This window comes from Myotis daubentonii, chromosome 10, assembly GCF_963259705.1.
Source record: "Myotis daubentonii chromosome 10, mMyoDau2.1, whole genome shotgun sequence".
NCBI classification, from domain to species: Eukaryota; Metazoa; Chordata; class Mammalia; order Chiroptera; family Vespertilionidae; genus Myotis; species Myotis daubentonii.
This window is the reverse complement of record NC_081849.1, coordinates 16,516,063-16,528,986: the sequence shown is the minus strand read 5'-3', so window position 1 is coordinate 16,528,986 and position 12,924 is coordinate 16,516,063. Positions and strand designations below refer to the sequence as shown.

Below are 12,924 nucleotides of genomic sequence, written 5' to 3'. Positions count from 1 at the left end.
ATTATCAGAATCAAAAGTAAAAAATCATTCTTAGTTGAAACCTTTAATTAATAAGTGCAACAGTATAATATTAACTATAAACAAAATTAAAAAAACTAACACTACAGTAACTCATTAAGGAGAACAGGCATTTAAATGTAGACTATTTATAAAGTGTAAGAAAACATCCAAGTAATAAAAAATTTTTAGTCACTTGGGAACAATGAGAGTACATACACTTCATATTGTATCTTAGAAACTACTTTTTCTTCACTAGATCTGTACAGACTTTCATTCCTTTTATTTTATCAAAAATAGGATCTCTGAAAGCTGTCCAGTATCATCCATAAGGAAAAGAATTAATGACAAGAAGAGAAGCAACTAATCAAAGAAAAAAAAGTCCTTTTATCCCCCAAGTTTCTAACACACAATTATTCCATCAAATTCACCTGAAAATGTCCTTGCATGCCTTAACAGAAGAGCCCTTTCAGTAGTTCTCAATGCTCCACGTAGTACTAAAAACAGCATCCTGGTTTTAGGGGCTGCTAATCCCACAAACATTTAGAGCTAGAAATCAATCCCTCATCTCAGGAAATACTAGAACCTGTCTGTGAGAGGTGAGATGCAGCCCCAGTTACTAAATTTAATGCTACCCCAACTAGTGGACCTCACTTCACTTTCAGTCACATATGGAACAATACAGTTTTAAATTTATGTGACTCTCTTCCTGACTAGAGCGACTCCTGACCATTCATTTTCTATAACAGATCGATGATCATTTTCATTAAGCACTTAAATTCCACACCTCTGACATGTCATTTTAATTTGAGCAGATGCCCTTTCTTTTTCACTTTACAGTCTCTGACAATCCCACAACATCATCAAGCAATTTGAAACAACTGTTTTGTTATTTTTTTTCTTTATTGTTGAAAATATTACAGATGTTCCACTTTCTTTTTCCCCCTCACCCTACCCAGGCCTTCACCACATTATTGCCTGTGTCCATGGGCAATGCATGTATGCATACAAATTCTGTGGTTAATCTCTTCCCACCTCCTCTCATCCCTCTGAGATTCAGCAGTCTGTTCCATGCTTCCATGCCTCTGGATCTATTCTGTTCATCCATTTATTTTGTTCGTTATATTCCACATTTAAGTGTGAACCTGTGATATTTGTCTTTCTCTATCTGGCTTATTTGCCTTCCCAGAATCTCCAGGTCCCTCCATGCTGTCTCAAAGGTAAGAGATGCTTCTTTTTTACAGCTGCATAGTATTCCATGGTGTAAATGTATCACAGCTTTCTTATCCACTCATCTACTGATGGGCACTTGGGCTGTTTCCAGATTTTAGCTATTGTAAATAACACTGCTATGAACATAGGGATACATATATTCTTTCTGACTGGTGTCTTGGGATGCTTAGAATATATTTCTAGAAGTGGAATGACTAAATCAAACAGCAGTTCCATTTTTAATTTTTTGAGGAAACTCCATACTGTTTTCCATTGTGGCTGCACCAATAGGATACTAGGGTTCCTTTTTCTCCACATCCTTGCCAGCACTTGTTGTTTCTTGATTTGTTTTGATTTGCATCTCACTGATGATTAGTGATGTTGAACATTTTTTCGTATGTCTCTTGGCGATCTGTATGTCTGCTTTGGAGAAGTGTCTATTTAGGTCCTTTGCCCATTTTTTAATTAAATTGTTTATCTTCCTTTTGTTGAGTTGCATGACTTCTTTATATATTTTGGAGACTAACCCCTCAGACGATATATCATTGGAAAATATATTCTCCCATACAGTGGATTCCCTTTTCATTTTGAGGATGGTTTCTTTTGCTGTGCAGAAGATTTTTAGTTTGATGTAGTCCCATTTGTTTATTTTTTCCTTTGTTTCTCTTGCCCAAGGAGATGTATAGGTGAAAATTCTGCCACATGAGATGTCTGAGATTTTGTTGTCTATATTTTCTTCTAGGATTTTTATGGTTTCACGACTTCCATTTAAGTTTTTTATCCATTTTGAGTTTATTCTTGTGTATGGTGTAAGTTGATGATCTAGTTTCATTTTTTTTGCATATACCTGTACAATTTACTCACACTATTTATTCAAGAGACTGTCTGTACTCCACTGAATGCTCTTGCCTCCTTTGTTAATTGAGTGTAGTGGCTTGGGTCAATTTCTGGGTTCTCTGTTCCATTACATTGATCCTTATGCCTCTTCTTGTGCCAGTACCAGGCTGTATTGATTACAATGGGCTTCTAGTATAACTAGAGGCCCATTGCAGGAAGATTCCTGCAAGAATAGCGCTTTCTCGGGCCTATTCCTAAAAGAATAGGGCTTCCTGAGACTGGAGCAAAGCAGAGAAGGGAGTGAAGCCCACCGAGGTGGAATTCGCTCCCTTCTCTGCTGCCTCGCTCCCTCCCTTCTCTGCTGCCTCGCTCCCTCCCTTCTCCGCCACTTCACTCCCTCCCATGTCCGCTGCCTCAGCTCCGCTCCTGTCTCTGCTACCTCTGATCCGTTCCCTTCTCTGCCGCTTGGCTCCCTTCTGCAGTGGTTGGCTTCCTTCTACACTGTCTTCAGTCTTCGCTGGGCACCTGTGTATGCAAATTAACCGCCATCTTTGTTGGGTTAATTTGCATACTCTTCTGATTGGCTGGGGGGCATAGCAAAGGTATGGTCAATTGGCATCTTTGTCTTTTATTAGTGTAGACTAGAGGCCTGGTGCACGAAATTTGTGCACGTCAAAGGGCGGGGGTCCTTCAGCCCAGCCTGAGGCCGCTCGGAGTCTGGGGCCCCTTGCTCCTTACTGCCCACCTGCTGGTTCCTTATCGTTCGGCTCGCTGCTCCTTAGCACTATCGCAGAGGCGGGAGAGGCTCCCCAGCCATGGGTCTGGCTTCTGGCTGAGTTGGTGCTCCCCCTGTGGGAGCGTACTGACCACCAGGGGGCAGATTCTCCACGCAGGAGCTGCCCCCTGGTGGTCAGTGCGCAACATAACGACTGGTCATTCTGGTTGTTCCACTGTAATGGTCACTTAGGCTTTTATTATATAGATCTGATATCCGGTATTGTGATCCCTCCAGCTTTGTTCTTCTTTCTGAATTTTGCAGCAGCTATTTGGGGTCTTTTTTGGTTCCATATAAATTTTTGCAGAGTTATGATTTGTCAATGGCTAACTTTCTCTATATTGTTCTAGATCTGTGAAATATGCCATTGGTATTTTAATAGGGATTGTGTTGAATCCATAGATTGGATGGACATTTTAATGATGTTAATTTTTCCATGAATATGCTTCCATTTGTTTATATCTTCCTTTATTTCTTTTTTTCAATGTCTTGTAGTTTTCTGAATACAGGTCTTTTACTTCCTTGATTAAGTTTATTACAAGGATCATATATTTTTTTGTTGCAATGGCAAAAAGGATTGTTTATTGTTGTTTGGTTTGGTTTGGTTTTTCTCTCTGCGAGTTCATTATTGGTGAATAAAAATGCCATTGATTTCTGGATGTTGATTTTGTATCCTGCTGCTTGCCTAATTCATTTTTTAAATCTATTAGTTTTTTGGTGGAGTCTTTAGGGTTTTCTATGTACAATATCATGTCACCTGCAACTAATAACAGTTTTACTTTCTCCTTTCCAATGTGGATGCCTTTTTTTTCTTATCTGATCCCTGTGACTTCTAGTACTATGTTGAATAAAAGTGGTGAAAGTGAACATTCCAGTCTTGTACCTGCTTTTAGTTTTGCCCATTAAGTATGATGTTAGCTGCAGGTTTTTCTTATATGGACTTTATTATGTTGAGGTATGATCTCTCTATTCCCACTTCACCAAGATTTTTTATAAAAAATAGTTGCTAGATTTTGTTGAATGCTTTTTCTGCATCTATTGATCTGATCATGTGATTTTATCTTTAATCTTGTTTATGTGATGTATCACATTTATTGATTTGCAAATATTATACCAGCCTTGTATCCCTGAAACAAATACCACTTGGTCATGGTGTCTGATCTTTTTAGTACATTGCTAGATCCGATTTGCTAATATTTTGTTGAGGATTTTAGCAACTCTGTTCATCAGGAAAATTGGCCTATAATTTTCTCTCTTTGTAGTGTCATTATCTGGTTTCAAAATTAGAATAATGCTGACCACATAAAAAGAGCTAGGAAGTCCTCCTTCCTCTTGAATTTTTTGGTAAGTTTTAATATTTATGTTTACATAAATAAATTATGGCTCATGAAGCTTCAGATTATTTATGTTCCCAAGTAACAGTTATATAACATATATCATTTATAATTTTTGTATTCTTTAAGTATATTCATTAGCATATGCTGTAAGTGCAGTGGCTAAACACCTTTTTAGAAAGGTTCTGTAGTGATATGGTAAAGAAAACAGAATTTGAAGTCAGACTGTCTGAATTTGAATCCTCTTTGCTTCATTTATGATCCGTGATTTTCTTAACCTCTATGTGCTTAGTCTCCTAAAATGTAAACAATGGACATAAATAAATATGGAAGCACTTTGAATGGTGTCTGGTACCAATGGGAAGCCTTGGCAAGAGATTGGAGGGTGGGAGTGGAGACAGTTTGGACACTTATCTTCCAAGCTTCCTCTTTGCAGAACTATGATAGCTAGTTTGATAGATAGTCAATAGCTAACTTTCCCCATGTTTATTGCTCCTCTCTTATAGCTCCCCCACTGGCCTCTCTTTCTTAGTTCCAGCTCTCATTAGGTTCTGCCACACCATTCCTTCTTCATACCCTTCCTCAGACCAGAGCTGGGGGAAATGTTATGATGTTGCTGGTTTCTTTATGTCTCTAATTTTTGTTTCTCTTATTCTGCCAAAACCACTATAAATAGCTCCTTTATTAATTTCCCTTCAGTTATATCCTTTTGAGTACGGCATTTGTCTCCTGCTGGGAGGTGTGTTACACAAAGAAAATATTGTAAACTTACGTTTTTCATTGTGACAACGGTGAGCAGGATAAATTTCAGGGGCAAAATATTTGCCTCAGAAAAATTATTGAAGAGGATTCAGCAATAATTTTGGTAAAATATGGTGATTGCCTGGCTAGGGTAAAGGTAGTAAGTACTGATATATTTGAGAAATATTGAGCAGTAAAATATTTGAGAAATATTTAGATTTCTTGTATTAGTGATTGATGGAATGCAGATGACAAAGGAGAAGAAGAGCTCAGAGGTGAAGGCCAAGTTTCTATGTCAGGAAATTACAGAGGACTTGATCATGTTTATGACCAACAGAACATAAGTTCTGCAAAGCTTGTAAATGCAAGAACAGAGTAAATTTACTGGGGAAAACAAAGAGTTGGTTTTCTCCATGTTGAGTTTGAGGTGTCTGTGGGACATAGAGTGGAGATGATAATCAGACCTGGAGATGTACATGCAAGCCCAAAGCCTGGTAGAGTGCTTTGAATTTTAGATGTAGATTTGGGAATCATCAACTACAAATGGCAGTTAAAGCCAGCTGACAGCTGGCGAGCTCAGCGGGGGTGGCGGGAGCCTCAGCTGCTCCCGTGGCAGCCTAAGGATGTCCAACTGACGGCCTAACGATGTCCATCAGTTGGACATCTCCCGAGGGCTCCCAGACTGAGAAAGGGCGCAGGCCGGGCTGAGGGAGCTCCCCCCTCCAGTGCACGAATGTCGTGCACCGGGCCTCTAGTATATAAGAACCAAAACAATGTGCTCAGTCCAAAGGCCAAGGGAGTCAAGAGTCAGAAATAGAGAGGAGTCATCAAGACTGTAGGTTTCAGAAATATCAAGTAATCAGGATTACTACTACAATACTATTTTACTACTGAAAACAGCTATTAGTTTTGACACTTTTTTTTTCCAGAGACTTGTTATAGGTACCAAAATAGAGCATATTTCCAGCACAGTGACCAAACACATTAGTGGGCATTTGATAAATGTTCGTTAACTTTTCTAAAAGCAATACAAAAATTCACACAAAGTAAGCAGTAGAGATCGAATGTCAATTTTAAAAGTTAATAATAAATTGTATAAATTTTATGATAATTCAGGATACCACTTTAACTTTGAAAAAGTTAAAACAGTGATCTCAAGAATAAAGACTTGACTACTTCGGATAAACATGTGGCCAGGGTAAGCAACAACCCAGAGGCTACAGACTTCTCAATCAAGTTTTGGGTCCTGCTAGGTAGTCGCTGGCATTGAGGGGAATTCTATCAAACAAAAATGGTGAACCTTTTATGGTAAAGTGTATAGGGCATAACCATTGGAACTCTCTCCAAACATGTAATGGATCTAATGGTGAAACCTTTTTGAACATTATTGAGCAAGAGATGCTGGTGCTAATATCTATAGGACTAATATAATCTGTGCATGTGTGAAAAAATATTTACCTTTTGATGTAAACTTAACTGGCACATATCTTCCTTGGATATGCAGGGATTTCCAGCAGCTTTCCTAGAAGACAGGCAAATGAGCAGATCCCAAGAGCCCAAATCACCTAATAGCAAAAAGCATTGAAAAAAATGATCAGATTTTTTAAAGGCAGCATTTACTTCTTTAGATTAAAGCATATAATTATTTTGGTCCTAAAACACGGGCAACAATGAGTCTGATTATATTTAAAAGTCAATATTCAAAATGACTAAAGTTCAACTTTTCTAATTTAGCAGACCTAATATTTTTATATTTAGTATTGTACCCTAGGAAAATTCAATTTTCTGAAGCAATATCAAAACATTTCTTAAAAAAGAACTAAAATTAAAATATAATAAATTTACAAAGCCCCATTTGGAAATTGGGAGGAAAGAAGACTATAAAGTTATTTTAAGATAGGAGATAGTTGCAAAATCAAATAATGATCAGTCAAAACACTAGATATTTAGTTTTGGGCTTCAGTAACACCATTACTTTTCATAGGTCTTAAACATCAAATATACTTTCATAAGATTTCTTACAGAGAAAATATTGTAGTAGGCAGAAAATAAAATTCAATGAAAAATTTAAGACACAGGTTTTGTCCAAAATAAATTTGTAGTTTAGTTATAGACAGCACAGAGTTAGATCAAAATACAGAGTAAAACATGGACCAAAGCAAATGATATTTCATTTATTTCACCAAGGACAAAGTCCTTTGTCAATAAATCTTAGTAACTTACCAAAATAATCTCAGAAGAATACAGTTTTGTATAATGTTTAAACATTTAAAAGTAAACATTTGCCAAAAAGATTTACATTTGCATATATTTCACTTATTCTCTTTGATTTATTTATATAAATTTTTATCAATATGCCTTACATAAAATTGATGCTTTAAAAACATTTGCCAAATGAATGAATGAATAACTAGCCCATGATAGGGTAGTAAACACATTTCTTCAGAGAGGGTATACAAATGGGTAAACCAAAAATAACCAGAAAAGATTATGTATAAAAGAATTAATATTATTAGGGAAACTTCCCTATTTTGGATGGAAATCCAGTTTAAAAAATTAAGCAATTTCTGTACACATGATCTTTTGTTATCCTCTCATGACATAATGTTCCTTTGAGTAACTACTTATGCCAGACCTCACAAGTCATTTCCGACAATAGGTGTTAGTGGTCTCTAAAAGGAAGATAACCAATGTCTCCAAATCTTATCTTTTAATAATTTCCCAGAAGGCCCTGGCCAGTGTGACTCAGTTGGTTGAGCACTGTCCTGTGCACTGAAAGGTTGCCAGTTCAATTCCTGGTCAGGGCACATGTCCGGTTGCAGGACTGATCCCCAGTTTCGGGGAGGGGGGGAGCAGGAGGCAGCCAATTGATGTTTCTCTCTCACATCGATATTTCTCTCTCTCTCTTCTTCTCTCTATAAAAAAATATTTTAAAAAATAAATAAAAATATATGTTTTTAATTCCCAGAAAAAATGTCTCACTTGAGAGCCTTATACTTTCAAAGAAGGGCTTTATAGAAAAAAAAAAGAAAGATTAATAAGGAAGTGTGAGCTGTGACAAGTAGGAATGAAATTTCACTCTTCACTAATCAAGTCTTTTACAAGTTGAGCAGCTCTGTGCTGTCTGGACTATTGGTTCCTCTGCAATTGTTCTGTTTCTAAAAGAGAAACCTCCCTGTCTAACAAAAGTTGATCCAGGCAGTTGAGCTCAAGTTAACATATGAGCTCTTGTCCTAGAAATTCTGTTTGCTTGTTGTATCCCAAGACACTGAAAGATACACAAGAGTTCAAAGGGCAAGGAGAAATGGTGCTGCGATTTGGGGATGGGTGAAATCTCTCCATGTAATTGCTATCAGGCCTTAGGCTTGAAGGGTCTACCCTGTTCCACTCACCCTCATTTTAAAGAAACTACAAGCATATTCCATTAGCCCAATCCGAATACGCCAATGATTCCAATACTTTAAATGTGCATCTGGCATTTAAAAAATCTTTATTGATTTCAGAGAGGAAGGGAGAGGGAGAGAGATAGACGCATCAATAATGAGAGAGAATCATTGATTGGCTGCCTCCTGCACGCCCTCTACTGGGATCAAGCCCAAGACCCAGGCATGTACCCTGACCTGGGCGCTCAACCACTGAACCACACTGGCCAGGCCATCTGGCATTTTCAACCAAAACCTTTGATGTGGATTCAAAAGGAAAAACATAAAGACTGTTTCATTCAATATTATTTCTAGCCCAAGAAACATTATAAACCTAGAAGAAATGTCCTGTCTTAATATACTCAACTAAATATTTTAAGAAGATATGAATATGCAAAGAAAGACTTTCAAATTATGGACTCTATTGTTTGGGTGTTAAAAACAGAGTACATTTTTTATATTCCCCTTTCACTACCCAAGGCACACGCACAATTTCTCAATTTGTCAGAAAAAAATATTAAGCCATAAATGTTTAAAAATGGAAGACACCTTTAAATAATTCAACGCATTCAATTTATCAAGAACCTCCTATGAACAGAACATTGTACTAGAAATATGAAAGTAACTAGCAAAAAGAAAAAGAAAAAGAAAGAGCAGTAACTACCTTCAGCAATCTACTTGAAGGATCTAAACATTAAAAAGAATTTAGAATAACTTCTAAAGCATCACATAGTTTTTGAGGCTCATAAGAGTTACCCATCATCTCTCAAAAATATTTAATTAATATTTAAAATTCAAGATGAATATTTTAAAAATACACTATAGCATATAAATTTTACTGTAAAATGAATAAAGTAAAACTGAAGTTTTCAAGTCATCTCTTTATACTTCTTACCTAATTCTTGCTACCATGATCTGAAAAATACTGATTGTTTCCATTCAAAATTCCCATCGCTACACTCATTAAGTTCTACCTCAAACTATTTTCCAATTAAATATTTAATAGATCCTTTTCACTTTCTTTTCAGTTCTTTCTCCAACTTTAGAAATCAACTACCTCTGCTGACTCCCACAGCCCTTTTTTTAGAGTAGAAACTTATTTATTGCATGAGTGTTATTCTGCATTCAAAGTTGACTTTAAAAAAAATCAAAAGTCACACTGACTTGTAGAAACGGGGCAGAAAACAAAGCACATTCACTAGCTAAGTAAATCACACTCAGAAGTCAACCGTGGAGCATTTGGGATACAATTGGTGCCTCGGCAAAATTACAAATTACTGTATACTGTGAGCTTCGGGTCATGCTCACATAGCTGAAAGCATGAGACTGGGGACGCACATGCCCAGTGTTTCACAGCGAGACTGCAGGCACCCGGGAAGAGTCAAGCCCACATGTGGGGTGCATGTGGCCTGCACAGGGTTTGTTTTGTTTTGTTGTACAATTTTAAGTATTTGACAAAATGCAAATGTCAGCACAGTTCACATCAAAATCCAGTTCAGCCCTCATTTGAAAACTGGGCAACACCTGGCCCATGCCTGCGTGGCAGCCAGTAGCTGGAGCTAAGTACAGCTCCCCACACGTTCTCCAGTTTACCTACTGGCCCTGCCTGCTCCCCTACTGCGTGGGCTCTGCCTCCAGGAGCAGAAAACAGGGCTAACCCTGGGGTAAAAGACTGGTGTGTCAGTGTCCATCAATTGCTCATTCAGCAAATGGATGATCCGTGTTTCAGCTTTCAATGAATTACACTGTTCATTCTGTAAAGTGATTTTGATGAGCTGACTTTAGGCTCATTGATATTTGGTCAGTTGGTCTTAAAAACATATGTGACTCTACCCTTTGATTTCCAGGTTTGGCCACGCTCTCCGGCAAAGCTGAGTAAGGTTACCTCAGCTCAGAAGACATGTTATTGGCTCTGTTACAGTTAGAAAGGACTGAAGTGTGACTTCCTAGAGTTGTTCTTTTTCTCAGGAGCCTGGAAAAGGCAAAAGTTGCCCTTGATCTTCTTTTTCACTTACGTCTCTTCTCAGGTTGGATTGCTAACGTGGCTCAGGTCCCACTTCAGGCTTGGCTGGCTCTCATCTTTTCTCACTCACACTCTCTCTTTGGACTCTTTTCCACATTCGGCCTGTCTCAGAGCTGTTGTCGCAGTTATAAATGGCCTAGGACAGGCTCTTTCTAGGCATTGGAACAAACATTCTTGGTGTTCATCTTGCTTGGTGTGTTTCTTCTGCACCCAGAAGATTGACATTAGAGTGTAAGAGCTGAGAAGTCAGATTTGGATTTGGGGGAAAATAGGCAAAGTGGACCAGAAAGGTTAAATGACTGGTCCAAGGTTAGCCATATAGTTAGTGGTGGGAAGAGAATTTTAATACATGATGGCTAGCTCTACAGGCCATGTTTGAGACCATTAAATCGTTATCCCTTCGAAAAACAAAGAGGCAACAGAGAAACTTAGCTTTTTAGGCCTCTTATGTTAACTTATGCAGAACTTGTTTCTTTGTGGGATAGAAACAATCATTACACACTAGAGGCCCTGTGCACGAAATTCATGCACAAGTAGGGTCTCTAGGGCTGGCTGGTGATCAGGGCCAATCCTTCCCCAGCTGCTGGCTGCTGGCTAGGCCCTTCCTTCATTCCGCACTGCCTGCTGGTGGTCAGCGCACATCATAGCGAGCAATCGAATTCCCAGTCTCCTGGTCAAACTCCCAAGGAGACACTTTGCATATTAGGCATTTATATATGTACTAGAGGCCCGGTGCATGAAATTTGTGCACTCAAGGGGGGCGGTCCCTCAGCCTGGCCTGTGCCCTCTCGCAGTCCAGGAGCCCTTGGGGATGTCCAACTGACCGCTTAGGCCCGCTCCCTACAGAGCGGGCCTAAGCGGTCAGTCAGACATCCTTAGCGCTGCCACGGAGGCAACGAGGCTCCTGCCACCACCACTGCACTCACCAGCCATGAGCCCGGCTCAGGGCTTTTGGCTGAGCAGTGCTCCCCCTGTGGGAGCACACTGACCACCAGGGGGCAGCTCCTGCATTGAGCTTCTGCCACTGAGTGGTCAGTGCGCGTCATAGTGACTGGTCGTTCTGCTGTTCAGTTGATTTGCATATCAGCCTTTTATTATATAGGATAGATACTTTATAAGAGAAGAAACTGAGACAAAAAGAAATTATTTAGCTTTGGTATTTTTCCAACTACTCTCCAGTGCATCTGTTTTCCTTTGGGACCTTGGAGGAAAAAATGCCTAAAACAGGGATAATTCAGGTATTCCTAGACCCTCACCCAGCAGCAGCACACCCCAAAATGTTATTAGCAATACCACTGGAAATTGAAGTAGAATTTTCATATGTAAAAGTGTAGTAATCCAACTGCACGTGTGCTCAGAATCTATAATTATTAATTTGGCCTTCGTCTACTGTTGAAAAGAAATCTCTAAAAGTTGCTTAGATTCTTTGATGGTTAAAATGATTTCTTTCAAATAATAAAAAATAAGAATAAAATAAAATAAAACGATTTCTTTCCCAAAGAAACCAGAGCAGGACTAGCCGTCCAGACTGAGTCAAGCCTTTGAATAGAGAGGTCATGGGACATTGTTCTAGGAAAACAGGATGTGGATGTTCCCTTCTCCATCTCAAAATTACAAAAACATGAGAAACACTTACAGGCGTGTCTCCATAAACAGTGAAACCAAATGGCTCAGCGCACCGCTCACTCTCACTCCACGGCGCTGGCTCTGGAAGCAATGAGGGCGCCACAGACAATTTCAGGAGTTGTCAGGGCCCAGATGTATTCACTCCGATATGAAATCGCACTGATTGTTGCGTTTATCCTCTCTAAGGTTGCTCGGAAACCAGCGAACATCTTAGTGTTAAAAGGAAGAACAGTTTTTAAAGGTCTTTGTTCTTAGTTTTAATCAAGCGTCTGCCCTAAGGAGTGAGGCTTCCTTTAGAATATTTCCAGTCTCACAGGCAGGCTGCCATGTAAAATAAACAACCATTTCCTGGCTCTCAAATGACTCCCTCATTGATAAGGTCTGCCTATCAGTAATTCAGCCCAGAGAACAGCAGAGAGAGCAGAGAGTTCTCAGACCGCAGCATTCGTATAAATGCTATTTATTCCCCAGGAATGACAACTGCAATTTTCTGGCACACTATATAAAAACCTCTGAATATTAAGCCTATTTCTGCTTTATTTGTCTTCATAGCCCTTATCATCATCTGACGGATTACATATTTGTCTATTTGTGTACTGTCTGTCTCTCCCCACTTGAATGTGAGCTCTATGAGGGCAGGGCTGTCTGTTTTGTTCATTTCTGTGTTCTCAGAACCTACAATAGGGGCTGGAATGTAAGATATACTTGCTACATATTTGTTAAATGCATAAATAAATGTAACAGGTCAACAATTAAAAATCAAAAGCCAGTATATTGAAATACTTTTATAAAAACTAAAATTGAAAGATAGTGAGAAAAAAAATGTTAATGTTTTTTAAGAAAGGACATAAAGATATATTTTGGTTCTTAGAATGAAGAAGGAGAAATAAATATAAAAAATCAAAGTGAACTATTCATTGCATTGAAATAATTATAAAAACAAAAAGCCAATTCCAA

General features: G+C 38.6%; 1 protein-coding gene across 7 annotated transcripts in view; it reads right to left on the bottom strand.

The window, feature by feature from the left end:
* The window catches only part of CPED1 (cadherin like and PC-esterase domain containing 1), a 288,374-nt gene that overhangs the window by 218,037 nt on the left and 57,413 nt on the right, over positions 1–12,924 (bottom strand). For all 7 annotated transcript variants that reach the window (XM_059711653.1, XM_059711654.1, XM_059711656.1 and 4 more), the window contains one exon: positions 6,355–6,461. In XM_059711653.1, the coding sequence (XP_059567636.1) occupies positions 6,355–6,461 (107 nt within the window). The remainder of the gene's footprint in view (positions 1–6,354; positions 6,462–12,924) is intronic.